This window comes from Mizuhopecten yessoensis, unplaced genomic scaffold, assembly GCF_002113885.1.
Source record: "Mizuhopecten yessoensis strain PY_sf001 unplaced genomic scaffold, ASM211388v2 scaffold11069, whole genome shotgun sequence".
Lineage (NCBI taxonomy): Eukaryota > Metazoa > Mollusca > Bivalvia > Pectinida > Pectinidae > Mizuhopecten > Mizuhopecten yessoensis.
In genome coordinates this window covers 1,449,623-1,465,389 of record NW_018408864.1, presented here as the reverse complement: position 1 = coordinate 1,465,389, position 15,767 = coordinate 1,449,623, and the positions used below count along the sequence as shown (strand labels likewise).

Genomic DNA, 15,767 nt, shown 5'->3' with positions numbered 1-15,767 from the left:
CCCTCCACTGAGACAAACCAATTAAGGGGTAACCCGCTCCGCATCGCAAGCAAAACTCAACTCGCGACAATATAATCACGATTTACCGCCGCAAATTTCAAAATACAGTAGGGTTATCTTCAAGTTCTGGGTCACAGTACCTTGGATTAGTGATGTCAGGAATATTCAGGTGAGGCGAATTACAGTGACCTTTTGGGGTCATGCTATTGTTCGTAACGTCATGAATAAACACTTCTATGACGTGTCTGTCAGCTGGGGTCACGGACGTCATTAACAATCCCCATCCGGTCTTCATATGCAAATGAGAATTTTGCGGACGGTATATCGAGGTAAATATACAGTCGCAAATTATTTTAATTGACCTATCAAATGTCGCGTTACATCTCAAATGAATTAGAATGTCCTTTATATTGGTACTTGCTGCTTGACGTTGAAATTAAAGTTGGTAGCGTTACCTATTGTCAGTATACTGTGACTGGTTACAATGGTGTGCTCAGTTCCTACATCATGGTATTTCAGTGAGGTAGTCCCCTGAAATCGGCATCCGATCTACACTATTGTAAGGGAGAAAACACATCAACATACTGTCTCCAACCCACACGTAAGCATTATTCATATGGAGACACGAGCTTAAATTGCCTTAAATATAAATATGAGGCTTACACTAAAGAATAAGATAATGTATAGGGTTAGCATTGCTGCATTTTGCTTTCTCATACCATTCTTTCTACAAACATGACTTACTTTATATATCTTCGATGATTTTCTCTCCACCTTCAGAACACCATCCTTACATGATTTGTAGTTGATGTCTCTGTGACCATTGCACGTATAAATTTGAAAAACATCTTTTCCAGCAACCGCTACAAGTCCGCAGGCACAGTATGGGGTACGATTGTTGCCATTGCAAGACGTTATCTGCACCTGTACCTGGTAATGTAAAACACTTATTCTGAGTCGTTATGTAATCAGAAGTTTATTTTGTTTTCATAAATCAGATCTGTTTTGTAATATAGATCGATGTAGGAACGTATTAGATATTTTTAGTTTTACCTGCATCGGTGGATTTTCACTCTTCAATAACATGAACTTCCCTGGGTATTGCAATTCATAAGCCCTAGAACAGAAAAGGTATAGCAAAACGTCAGCGTTGACTCTAAAAAGCTATCATCAGAATCCATAAAAATCACAGGCCGGTTTCCCTTGATATGCAAAGAGGACTTTTCCATACATAACAATATTCACGGAATATAACGTTATAAGCATTATCAAACTGGATTATTAAAACAACTTATCTTGAATCTGATTCTACTGCAACCTAGTTTACTGCATGCTTACATTATATTTTTCCGAAAATGTTTAATGAATTATAAAGATACTGTTTGTGGAGCAATTCCAATTCCGTTTTATCACATGTACAGCTTCATAACTGGATAGCAATTAGTTCTAGAGTTACACTGTTTCCTGTTATACTTACATGCCATCGAATGACTTCATATGAGGATCACAGTACACCTGACAGCGTTTTCCTTGCCAGAACTTGCCGTCTGCCGCATCGAACACGTTCACCTATCATATAAAAAAAATGACTTTTATCTGTTAACTGCCTAAAGGCAGCATTTGAATTTGAAGATATGAAATCCAGAAAATATTGCTCAGTGGTCGATAAGGATCAACCCGGTGAATACAAAAAAAACCACAAATATTAAGTTGACTACTCACGTTAACTTGATCTGATATAGCGTTTCTCCAGAACTGGTGATGAGGTCTCTGTGTTTGAAGCTTGAATACGAACTGGTTATTTAAAAGGTTGTAGGTGCCAAGTTTGCTGTCAATTGGTACGATGTCGAACTCGTACAACGTTGGTATCCAGGTATCGCTGCCAACATTGGTTGACTTGGTTACACCTGTTAACACCTTGGCGCATTTATTATGGTGGCGAATCGTGTTACTAGTACACATATTTTCTGAAGACGTCTTGAGTATATAGACTGTAAGTGTACAGCCTCGCTCTCCATTAGACGGATGGTACATACAGCCAAAGGGGACTGTTTGTTGGAAGTACACAGAACCGCCTTTACCTCGCTCAACAGACACCGAGTGGTTCATCAACTGTACACAAAAATACAAAAACAATAATGAGATATACAAACTGAGGATTGAGAGGATTGACTTTCTAGGTAATGTGTTCATTCAGTAATGCTTTAACTTTTCATACATGTATATATTTTTGTAGGAGGGGGATAGGGGGTGATATCATTGTACTTTGTATATTTGATTTGCTACTAACCATTCGAGTAAAATTAAACAAAGAGTTATATGCTTGCAATAATGATCAGTTTCGTCAGGTAAAATAAAAACAACAAAACTCAGCGTAAGTACATTATGACGCAATATATAGCTCGGGGTAGGTGTTGGTCGAGGATCCACATGGACCGAGCAGACATATAATCAAACCTATTGACAAATCAAACAAACAACTCGCTGAATCGAATGTAATAAATATCAAAAATTAGCTCCGTTTCCGTTCGGTACATCAACCCAATGCAGTTCGTACTTGATTTTGACAGTTGTTGGTAGATAGGATGGGGGAGGGTCTAATAGAATAAGATCAGATATTTTAGTTCACTCACATATGTGTCTGCAAGATTTCAAGTATTCGCATAACTATGTATGTAGGACCAGAGCAGAATGCAATGCATTAAAGAAAACAAAATGAAAGAAAGATGAGTTTTGATTCAAATCTGATTTACTACACATTTTCTGTGATAAAGTATTGACAGATGAACAAAGGTAACACATACCATTAGAATCTGATGGGATATCTGGAAAAAATAAGACATCATTATTACTCCGTAATATGAAACATATTTCCGAACATATAGAGAATTAATTTCTCACAATGTCATCAGTTCAAAAGAGATCGAATACTCTTCATAGATATTTAATCAACGACAACTTGATTACAACACAAAACATCCGAAATGAGCGTTAGTAAAATGAAAACCTGCAAGATAAAGAAATAAAAGGTCATATTTGTCTGTATGACTGGACTTGAATCTAAAAAATAGAATTGTCAGAAGGCAAAGGGAAGAAACAAAAAACAGGCAAGAGATGCATTGAATAAAACAAATCCATTTTCGTTTAAACGTTTGCCATTACAAGTGATTCAAACGTGTTGTAAGTGAAAATCTATCTACCAATGCCACGGTATAATTAATTTTTTAAGTTTTTTATTGACTGATTCGTGATTCCTTATTTGTTTTGGGAAACGACGTCTACATCACAACATTGTGATATAATTATAATAACAATGACAAGATTTCCCGACTACAAGATGATGACATTATCAATAATTTTAAACTACAATATGGTAATATAAACCTGATAGGTAAAATTAATATAGTTTTTAGTACCTAGGATAGACCAGAGTTTCACCTATCTTTCGGAAGTTTCACTTCTTTTCTAAGAAAGTATAAGAAATGTAAAAAAAATGATAGTAAAGTTCCTTAAAGTGTCAACAACCTTAAATATAACAAGATGCTGGTATGTCTTTTTCTTATTTTGTCCCACGATGTTGACACTGTACTTTTGTTTAGCGCGCTGACATTGTACTGTTTTGTTATAAATCAAGTTTTGTTTGCTTGAAGTAGCAATTAATATTACTAAGCTATGAAGTTAAAAAAATAAAACCTAAAAAGAATGGATTGTCATGATCAAGCCGAAATAGTGACGAACAATATGTCAAAAGATCAAAGACAATAGATACAAATATTATTTAAACATACAGCATATCTTGCAAGTGACAACCAGAATGGTTCCTTTAACAAAGGACTGTTTTATCTTGCGTTGGAAAATAATCAACCTAACAGATTGGTTGAACTCACCCAGGTCGGAAGGGCAGATACTATTATTTGATAGAAACTATAACGTATATGTCCTCACGCCTTTTGTCCATGTATAGGGCTTTATTGACATGTGTCCTCTCTATTAATTGACATGTGTCCTATCTATTAATTGACATGTGTCCTATCTGTTAAGAAGAGTCTTCGAATTCGAATGTAGAATTCAAATAACTGAAATAATATTGCTAAAATGTTTTGAAATTATCACCTAAAATCGTATTGAGCCATCGTATTACCAATAACGTTTTGCCAAACAATTATTCTAAGGATTTGATAAGTTAACGTTGAGTTTTCAAAGTGCATTTAATTTAAATAACAGTACCATTCAAAAGCGTTCTACTTTTCCGCGTATGATACTGAAGTCTTTACGATCGAGGTGTTTTGTAAGCCCCGAGACTTTTCGTTCGACAGTTTGTCTATACATAACGCAAGCTGCATACAAGTACAAAGTCAATTTACCTTCAGAATCGACATCGATTTAATGTTCCCCCAAAGTTATCTTGCTTGTTTATAAAACAGGATATTTGAGGGTAAAATTTCGTTAAAAAAAACAATGAAAGTGATATAATTGTTATGCTTCCTTATGTTAATTCCTTGAATTACTCGACCATAGAATCGCTTACGCCTGGCAATAAGTACAGAATACACATGTGCGTGCCGAAGAATTGATAAAAAAAATCAACGACAAGTATAAACTTTGAATTTCTTATAGAAAGGTTCTCTACAATTTCAGCAATCAACTAAAAATAACTTATTGTGTTCTTTTAGGTCCGGTACTTTAAGACGTATCATCCAAATACTATATTCCAGGTAAATGATAATAGAATTATTAGAGGAGGATGAAGATATTTTAGATAGACATCGCGGTAGTGAAGTTGCATATCGAAATTAATTATCACAATGTTTTTATGGCAAAACATTCAGGCATTGATAATATGTAACCTGAATACGAGGATATTATGAAAAGTTTGACCCGGTACAACATGTGACTTATTATCTATACCGAAAATCATGCGTATCACAAACTACTCACCGAAGCAATACGCGCTGTTCTCAGCAGGTGTAGTAAGGTAGTACATGATGTGTGTCGTACAGTTTTTGACGTACGTATACTGTGTGTCAACAAAACAAGTGTCTCCAGTTGTCCGGTTAGTGGTGCATAACTGTCTCACATGGTGCATGCCGTCAGCAGCAGGAAATGTTCCTATGAAAGATAACTTTATATATTAGAGGTCAAGCTAAGGCCGAATGATGGGTGCGTACAGATATGATTCGCTACTCAAGGGCAATTTATTATTCTATGAACACATTAAATCCAACGTCTTTAAAAAATGCTAGATTCTTTTTTAAATTATACTTATAAATGGGAATACTAACAAGACTAAAGTGATTGTTTTTAGAAATGATGGTCAATTGAATGACAATGAATACTGGACATATAATGGGGTCCATTTAGTCATTGTAGATGAGTTTAATTACCTTGGCGTTTTTTGAATTATAACAGAAAGTTTCGTAAAACGCGACAAAAAGTAGCAGAACAAGGTCGTAAAGCATTATTTGCTGTTATAAAAGATTGTCAAAAACATTATTTAAATTTTGAAACAATATTGTCGGTATTCGATACGTAATGTCGCTAGCATTAAAAACTATGGGTCTGAAATATAGGGAAGTCCTAAGGCAGCAGATATAGAAAAGTTACATTTAAGTTTATGTAAAAATCTACTTGGTAATTCAGATAATTGTATACTTCAGGCATGTTATGAAGAAATGTCTGACTGTGAAGAACATTGGCTTATGAATATATAAAAAAAATGTTTAGGATCGGATTAAGCTATTTTGTGGAAGTAAAAGACATACAAGATGAATCACGGATTTTTTCAAACAGGGACGTTTCATAAAAAAAACCAGTTCTTCTAAATGTAATCTATACAAATATCTCTGTGATGAGTTTGGTTTATAAAGTTACTTAAAAAATCTATTGATATTCAACACTTGAAGGAGTAAGTAAGGATTAGAACATTTTCTCATAAACTTAACGTAGAAATTGGTAGATACCAAGGTATTGAACACAGAAACAGGGTTTGTTCGTTATGTGCCTCTAATGATGTAGAAGACGAATATCATTTTGTTCTTAAATGTCCATTTTATTCCGGTTTATACAATTCATTTATTAAACCTTTCTATACAGACATACAAGTATGCATACATTAAGTTGTTATCCACAGAAAATAAGAAATACATAACTAATTTGACCAACTATGTAAGAATCGCTAGTAGAAGACGACAAAATGTACTAAATTAAGTCAATTGTATCTAGTGTTTGTCAGTTATAAACTAGCGGAAAAAAGAAACTGTGCATGCCTAAAATGTGTTATAAAAATAAATGTGTATCACGTAGAACAACAAGGTTTTCAGAGACAATATATTTGTTATTTATTAACAGTTGCATTCCATTAGCCACGTTATGGAATCAATAAGTTCCGCTCAGGAGTAACGTAAACACAGCAGGGGTCAATACTGAGTTCACAAAGTTAATACCTCGTATGTCCACCGTTTGCCTGAATGCAAGCCTGGCAACGTCGATGCATGGAGCCTATCAGACGGTTCAAGAATGCTTGTGGGATGGCATTCCCGATCTGTACCAAGGCTGCAGCCAAAGCAACCAACGTCACCGGTTTATTAGGTAATGCCCGTAATCTGCGCTTCTTTTCATCCCAGACGTGTTCAATGGGCGACAGATCGGGGGATACAGCAGGCCAGGGCAACACGTCAACGTTCTGCTGGGCCAGAAAGTCCGTAGCGACACGAGCTGTTTGTGGCCTGGCGTTGTACTGCTGTAGCGTAAAGTGACGTTGCTGCCCTTGTACGAATGGAACGACGTTGGTTCGGAGGATCTCGTCACGGTAACGTAGCGCGTTCAAATTCCCGTTAACAACCTACAGAGGCGTTCTCCCGTTGGCTGTGAGGCCGCCCCAAATCACAACGCTGCCTCCGCCGAAAGAACGTCGTTGTACCACACACGCGCCACGAAAACGTACTCCAACGACGATACACTCTAGAACGGCCGTCACTATTATCCAGATGGACTCGCGACTCGTCCGTAAACAAAATGCCTGCCCAATCCCGTCGAGAAAATCGCAGATGCCTTCTGCACCAGTCCAGACGTGCTACACGATGACGTAGATTGCAGGACGTCGCGGACGGATAGCTCGTTCACACAATCGGTTTCGTACAGTTCGCGGGCTTATTGGTAGCAACCCAGGGATTGTCTGTGCAGTCAAACTTGCCGTTTGGAAGCGATTTCTCAAATGGACAAGCCGAATATGGTTTTCCTGTTGACGTGACGTCACACGTGGACGTCCCGCACGAGGTCGATCGCCGACGTGGCCAAACTGTTGATGTCCTCTCCACAAATCCCGGATTGTGTTTCGATGGACATGAAAACGTATAGAGACAACGGCTTGGCCCATACCAGCTTGCAGCATACCAATAATCCGGAGGCGGTCATTTTCATTGTGCCTCGGCATAGCATTAATCACAAACTAAAACGTTATAATGCTGTTTTTACTGTTCACTGGTCTCAACAGAGTGACCCAACAGTTGAAAAATAAACTTTCATTGTCGAATTAGTTGGCTGGACGACAAAAACGTGCAAACTGGTCAATGCCTATAGAGAGCAAACTGCACGGAAAAAACTGTCAATGACACACGGATAGTGTGTATGTGTCATACTCGGTCTTGTGTGTGAATTTTCATGTATATACAGTTGGTAATACATGTTCTATAACAATTCTCCGCATGCACAGTTCCCTTTTTCCGCTAGTATACATTAATATGTCCTTATCATCAAATGATATGCTACTATTAATTACATTATTTCAAGCAGTGCAATATTTCTCGCTACACTTCTAGGAGTAGGTGCGGAAGTGGTGTGTATGTGTGTTGTTGTTTCATTGTTTACTTTATGTTGTACTGTATATATGTCCAACTGATGAGCTGTAAAGCTTAAGGAAATAAGTAAACTGAACTCGAGGAAGTCAAAAATAAAAAAAAGGTTAACTTTACGATAAATACAAACTCGTGTTAGATCTGAAGCAACACAATAATTTGTAAACGCGACGTAGACGAGTCAATTTAAGAAAAACAAACTTTGAGGCGATCAATTAGGTAACTAAGATTTGTGAAAAATCGTTGCATCGGTATCGCCTCATATGCATTACAATAACCGACATTCGTATCATAAAAAGAATTGGCAAATTTCTCTTTGATATCATGATGGTGTGCATATAACCTGTTGAAAGTTGTTATCAAAATCATATGATTTGTAAACAGCTCGGATGTTTCTATCAAGACGTAAGAAAGTTCATGATAGGAAAATCAGAGTCGCCTAGCTTATCTTTGGTAAGTAGTGAGCGTATTCATATCACACGGAGAAGTATCCCATTTCACTATAAGATCCCTGACGGCAGTCATAACGCTTCTCCATAATCTACATAACCATGCTTCTCCAGAAATGCCGCTTTTGAAGTTTTTTCTCTTAGCAGTCGGCATCTGTTCCGAAAGTCATGATAGGGAGACCGAGGCAAGTCCGGCCCCGCGGTAAGTCCGGCCTCCCCTGAATGTTTTCGTGAGCTAATATTGACATCTTTCTCGCTATCTCATCTTCAGCTTATTTTATTCAGGACTTTGTGGTGCTTTTCATGAACGATTCTTTAAAATAATTTACGATATTCTATTATACCATGTTGATGGAAGTTGTGCACCTCCATTTTTGTTTCTTATCTTGTTAATAGACAGATAATACTGAAAAAGTGTGCAACCTTTCACATCGTGTTTACAGAGCATATTAAGAGAGAATCCGGTGAGTTATCAATATTTAAACATCATATGTGTAGTAGTACCCTGTACAAGAATACAGAGCGAGCAATAGTGCTATTAAAAAATGTAAAATGCTCTTATTCAGAATAAACTTATTGTATGCAGGAAAGGCCAAAACTTTTCTGTTGACTAGGGATGAGATAATTTATACATTGCGGCCTAGGTTGGATTGACATAGGAGTCAAGAAATGTAGATTAAGATTTTGTTTTCGTTTATTATAAAAACAACAACAAATAAATAGATAAAAAAAAAATCAAATTTATACCAGGAGCTTCTTGGCATTTTTGACGCCTGTGAAACGCCGACTAGTTTAACAATATAGAGAAGAATCGTTTGCCCATTAAAATGTATCGTTTGTGTATTCGCTTATTTTTTATCTGTCAATTCAGTTAGTAACTGGATAGTCTCTGTCCCGCCAAGATGGCTGTCTTCCCATATGTTATCAGATAAAATGTTATCTTGGTAACAAAGCGTAGTTTCACATCTTTTTAATGTATGGGAAAATATATATTGGGACGAATATGTGTCACAAGTTAATGTAAGTTTGGATGTATTTTATTTTTAACAAATCGGTTGAACTAGCGTGTTCTTAATAAAGTAGAAATAAATTTCGTTAGATCACTCACCATTCATCCAAATCTGGGATTCAGCCCCACACCGAGGTTGATCTAGGTCAGGACTCCATCTAAGTAGCTGATAATGTCCACCTGAATACCAGTCTTCTACCAAATGGTCACTTGCATGTATAGCGTGGGAATTTGTAGGACGACGATTTTCTAGGTTTGGGATTTGTGATGGTGTGGACGACGAACAAGGGTCAATCAATCCCGCAACATCTGTGGAATATACGACAGAGTGCCAGAAAAGAAAAGAAAGAGAGAACGCAGATGTGTCCACGAAACTATAATTGTAACTCAAAATAAATAAAACTAGTGCAAATTACGAACAAAGGGACATTTACAAAATGCAAAAAAGGTGAATAAGACCAGGCTCTCGGGGAAGGATAAGCTTTTTGCGTCATCGACGACATCTGTAATGTAAATATATATCAGCTTTAAGTAACGTCACGTGCTAACATCGAGAACGCAATTATTGAAAACAAAACCATAATTCATACTAATAAGGACCATACAAAACACCGACCTTCATATTACATTAAGAGATAGCTTATTTCACAATGAGGACATAGTGGCGACCATTAATCTTGTCCATATCATCATCAAATTACATCTTGGAAACAACGTATATGTGTTTTTCAACATTTATTTCTGGAACGTTTCTTTATGTTTGACAGAGAGTTGTTGATCCTTATTAATGTTTATAAGGACATTAAGTTGTTATCAACTTTTTAAGAGAGGAATATTTTAGTTCAAGTTAATTGTTAAATGGTAACACTTTGAAATAAATATGTAAATGCATTCGTTTCACTCCAAACTAAACGTAAAATATATTCGTGAACTGTGATAATTTATCAAAGCAGTGAGCCTCTGATTGGGTTCCTTTGTTGTATCTGTCACTGGTCAGTTTCCCGTGATATCTTATAGAAGCAGTGAGCCACTGATTGGGTTCCTATGTCGTACTGGTTATTGGTCAGTTCACTGTGATAACTTAGCGTATCTGCTATAACTGATTATATTCCTATGTCGTTCTTACCACTGGTCAGTTCACTTTTATAACTTATCGAAGCTGTAAGCCACTAATTGTGTTCCTAAGTAGTACCTATTAGTTGTCAGTAAACTTTTACCACTTACCGAAGCAGTAAGCCACTGACTGTGTTCCTATATCGTACTGGTCACTGGTCAGTTCAGGCAGCCGATACACACGTCTGTCTCCACAGTTCATGACGTCAACAGTAAAGTTGTGCTTGCAGATATCGTCATTATATCTATTGGTCATGCAAACTCTCTTTTCATGAAACCCGCCATCATTCCCCGGTAAGGTGTCTACAATTGTGACATATTGTCTTTGTTAATGTAATGCCAGATGTCAGGATTAAAGTACGTGTAGTAATTTGCAGAATACGATTTTGTAATAATATTGTTTCTTTTTGTTTAGACGATGACGTATTTGTTTTCCGTTTATAAAGTTGCACGGACATTTCGGGTTTGTAAACATTCCTATTTTTATATCAATACAATTAAATAAACTAACCAGGAGCTGCGTCAAATCCGTGTATATTGATGCCTTACCATTTAACCATATTTGGAGTTGTGCACCACAGCCAATTTCCCGACCGGTCACCACGAAACTGGCCATGTCGTAGTTGGCTTCTGTCACATACAAACCGCCGAGGAGATTTTTGTCATCGACAGAGGCAATGTCCCAGGACGGATTTCTCCAGGGTAAATCTGGGACAGGTTTCATACCAGCCAATCCGTCTAGATAAATAATAATGAAGAATTTAATTTTTGTACCTCTTGCTGCGAATTCCATATTCTATGATATAACATTTTCAAACATGAAATCGAATGTCAGTGTCAGAAAATGTTGTATTGAATAGTAAGGGTAAAAAAACCACTTACATTGTTATCGGTAACAAATAAACTAACATTACCTTTTACAAAGTAAATTGCTATTTCGTCTGCATGAGTATCTGAAACAGATAGATGAACAAAAATGATCAAGATCAATCATTATAATATTTCTTGTAGCTTGGTAATATTGCAATTTTTCGGATCATATCGGAAATTGCCATACAAAAGTCATAAATTCTTGTCTGTTTATAGTTGTTTGTAATTCAGCTATAAAGTGCATACAGCAAAAAAATATTATTGACAGAATGTTCCTGGATAGGATTATTACACTGTACTCTAGATTTCTTAATAGTACCTCCAAATGCAAAACGATGTTTACATATCAAATCTTACAGCATTATCTGATTAATGACTCTGAAACTTTACCTCTGCCGGCGTGTTTTCCATCAGGTACAAAACGTATATATGGTGTTTGAGGAGAAAAGGGGTTACTGTCACAACTGGAGTGACTGTAAGGATAATCAATGAGTAAAACCAATGTATTACAGCCAGATTCGTACTTGTGTATCCTAAAGAATCTGTACCTGAAAAGAAAGTTTTGTAATGAACAGTAACGTGGTATGTTTAATAACTAGATCATCAGAACTAGATGTGAAATGGTGCAGATTCTATTGATTCTATTTGTGACATGTGACATCATCCTTTAACTAAACAAGTTCTAATTATGACGGCGGCCTTTACAAAAGTCCCCTAAAGTACCCTCTCTGTCTAAAATGATGTTCCTTGAAGTCACTGTACTGTTGGTATAAACAGAATACATCTACTTACATATGTACCAAATTTGCTCGAAATCAGTCAATATATAAATTTCGACCAAGAAGAGGCCGGGGCAGCCACCGTAGATGCTCATTAGCCAAACGTCAGTAAAACATTCTTAAACAGTTTAGATGGGTGCGTGCTACTTGCTGTTTATCTTAATGTCACTGGTTGACCGTTAACAAAGGCAAGGCCGAGACCGTTACTGTTTGGTTGTACTGGACCGTATCAGTAAGTGAAAGTTAATGCAGGGCTATAGGTTATAAACACACAGAAAACTCGTGTCAACCTGTACTGGGGGTTCAACTGCCTGAGTATGGCGTTTTAGTTAATAATTTTCAATGCAGCGAATCACCTAAACGGCATCGAAACGAAATATTTGAAGTTGTCCAAATTTGTTGTCCAAATTTGATAAAATTCGACACAGATCAAACTAGTTCTCTTGTCTCATCCACAAGGTAGCGCATACCGACCGTTTGAATTTGTTATGACATATTCCAGGGGTGCAGAAAGCAAAAGTGAGCGTCACTCCTGGAGTATCGAGGATAAGGCATGACGTCGATAGTACAGTCGTTATCTTTATGTTGACATAAGAAAATATATCTCCTTAATATGGACAAATTAATTGTATCAGTAGTTCTAAATAAGTACTTAACACGAAGACATGGAACACATTTTAACGAAAGAAAGAAACATGAAAAACCTGGTATAAATGGTATAAACAGTATATATATTTAGGATATTGTGACAAGAAACATAGCTTAAGGTTATGAAACAAATCCACAGCCATATTCATCTTGGTCATTTTCAGTTCCTTTCTGACGCATACTATCTGTTTTATACTTAGTTGATTTCCTTAAGAACTTAATGTATCTTGTTTCGGTTCCGTTTTCGTTATACCTAATGTTCCAATGAATTTCGGCTCCGATTCGATCCGTTAGTATCAGTCACCATACAACAAATACAACCTTTGTTTGTTTTACGGTATATTAACGGATGATCAATTGTATCGCATTTATATGACCAAATGCATTTGACACAGAAAAGTCCAGGTCTGCAAAAAATGGCTCCTTCATGCTCGAAGTTCCAGGGTTACGCTTACTTATGTTCTATGCACCTCTGGAACATGCCATCGCAAAATCGAAGGCCCGCGGTTATTCATTTGATTGGTATCAGGTGAAAAACTGAACAACCGTTAGGCTGTTACCTGTTCTTTGTAGATAACATAGGAACGACAACCGATTAAAAACACGGTCAACTGCTGTGTTGTTGTTTGTTGTATCTTAACTGATCGAACTAATCTTCCTGAATCATCTTCAAAGTGGCAGATTCAGAGCATTCGAATTCGGCATTAAATATTCCAGGGGTACATAGAACGTAAGTGAGCACACCCTTCTGGAATTAAAAAGGATTGGATTCCATGTTTACTGCGAGATTGCAAACTAGAGCGTGGTGAATTCTAAGATTTCATAAAAATATGATTTATACAGACCCGTACACGTTCGCTGTTCCACCTGCGACGCAAACGGTACGGAAGTGTTACGGAAACGGTACGGAAGTGCTACGGAAATGGTACGGGAGTGCTACGCAAACGGTACGGAAACGGTACGCATGTGCTACGCAAACGGTACGGAAGTGTTACGCAAACGGTACGGAGGTGCTACTGATGACGCTTACAAACGGTGATTCGTTGGTGGCGACAAGAACAGGTTTACATAAAAAGCGGAAGCATATAAAATATCTAAAACGAAAATAATATACACACAATGCATAGGAAAGAATGTCAGTAAACTGTAGGCTACGAGGAGCCTTGTTTAAGTCTACATTGTACATGTATATCGTTACGGGAGTTATTATATATGATTGAGTGCGCGATAATGTATATCATTATTTTCAGTTTGAAAGGGAAGCTTGTGCATGTAGGAAACTATTATGAATAAGAAAAATAATATGTACTAAATATATGTATTTTTTCATTCATGATATGCACCTTTGGTATTAATAAGAATATAGGTTTTCTTTATCGATCATACAAAATGTAGATATCTATACTGACTTTCTACAGGTAAATCTTACCTGTCTGAATCCTGGTACTGGAGAAACTATGACTGTCTGACACACCCTGAGGGCTGTGTACTGCAGAGGGTATAGGGGTCTGATGTCAGATAACATAGGGACTGAGACCACAGTCAAACTTCAATATATCTATTTCTCAGTTTGTACATGTACGTTTGTACCCAAACAGGCGTGGATCAGGGAGGTTGGGGGCTTAGGGCGATATCTTCCTGATCAGGCTCCAGGTACAATTAGTCATGGTAGAGTAGAGCAAAGAAAAAGGATATGGGTATGGGGAAGGGTTTATTTAATAGATACATTTATCACTCATTTAAAACATTTTGTCCTTGGGGGTGGGGGTGGGGGGTTATACATGTATATTTTTGTGTGAGGCTGCTCACAACCTCTTATCTCTAGTTCCACATGAACACGTTATTGGCGTTGAGGGAAGATGATGTCATTTCCCTGAAATTTCAGGTGAAAGAGTCTCCATAATTAAGTACTTTTTCGTGGAACTGGTGATGGGGAATAGTACCGCACACAAAAGCAAGTGAAACTGTTTCGCTTTAAAGTATACGTCCCTGACCGTTGTCATACTTTTTATAGACAACGCCACAATAGATGAGTGGCAAAACTACATAAAATTTTGTTTATCTGTGCTCAATACATGTAAGTGTAAGTGCTACAATATTTAATGTTTTGTCATGCATGTACGTAGCCTCATCGCCAGGTTCAAGTTCTTTATTACTTTGAGTCGTTCGACTCACCAGTTACAAAGTAACAACATTTGTGTTATTTACTGTGCAAAATACAAAATAACATTACACAACATTATACACACTCACAACACAATTTCAAGTGCAACTGTATCTATTTATAATAATTAAGGTCTTCTCGATTTTGCAAAATTTTATGTATATCCCTAAGTTCGTTATTTCTTTTGTATTTTTCACACTCAGTAGTCCTTTCAATTTAAACATGCTTGGCTTTCTAATATAATAAGTTTTCAAAACAATTGCTCGCAAATCAGAATAACATGAACTTCAACATCATCTAAATTACAAACATTACACACTCTACGATACAATGTTTTGATATCGCCCTTTTTTCTAATTTTACGTTAATGCATGTGATCAGACACGAAGCCATGCTTCCCTCTTCATAATTCCATCAGCCTTCCGTGTTTACGGACGTTTTTTGTTTTTTTTACTACGGGGTTCCAACTGCTACTGGCGTTGTTTGTACCGATATATTGTATCCTTTATACTACATTGTATATTACTTATTTTTCTTTTAATTTAGCGTTTTGCTTTTATTTTGCGCCGTTTTGCGACCAGGCTCCGGCCACGTGTTCGCGTTTGTGCTCTCTGGAGCAGCCTTGTTACATTTGCCGTGCCTGGCAGCCGACACCTGCCGGTAGTTCTCCCCGCCCGCGAGGAGGTGCAGGTAAGTCGGGTAGGAGGGGTAGGGATGGGGCGAGGTCTAAGGCTAGGCCTAAGCCCTCGGAGAACACCAGCGAGTCTTCCCTTGGGTTCGTTTCTGCGGGTTCGGCCCGTACGGGGGCCGTTGTTAAACAGTTTGTTTCTTTGGACCCGGACTTTTCTCTCTCTCTCTCTCTCTCTCTCTCTCTCTCTCTCT

At 37.3% G+C, this 15,767-nt stretch overlaps 1 protein-coding gene across 1 annotated transcript in view; it reads right to left on the bottom strand.

Moving 5' to 3' along the window:
• The window catches only part of LOC110465296, a 36,998-nt gene that overhangs the window by 10,804 nt on the left and 10,427 nt on the right, over positions 1-15,767 (bottom strand). Inside the window, exons 4-15 of the mRNA XM_021521008.1 lie at positions 11,685-11,842; positions 11,339-11,377; positions 10,974-11,162; positions 10,536-10,727; positions 9,411-9,620; positions 4,939-5,109; positions 2,805-2,825; positions 2,518-2,597; positions 1,723-2,112; positions 1,478-1,569; positions 1,054-1,117; positions 745-930 (exon numbers count right to left, since the gene is read on the bottom strand). Coding sequence (XP_021376683.1) covers positions 745-930; positions 1,054-1,117; positions 1,478-1,569; positions 1,723-2,112; positions 2,518-2,597; positions 2,805-2,825; positions 4,939-5,109; positions 9,411-9,620; positions 10,536-10,727; positions 10,974-11,162; positions 11,339-11,377; positions 11,685-11,842 — 1,792 coding nt within the window. The remainder of the gene's footprint in view (positions 1-744; positions 931-1,053; positions 1,118-1,477; positions 1,570-1,722; positions 2,113-2,517; positions 2,598-2,804; positions 2,826-4,938; positions 5,110-9,410; positions 9,621-10,535; positions 10,728-10,973; positions 11,163-11,338; positions 11,378-11,684; positions 11,843-15,767) is intronic.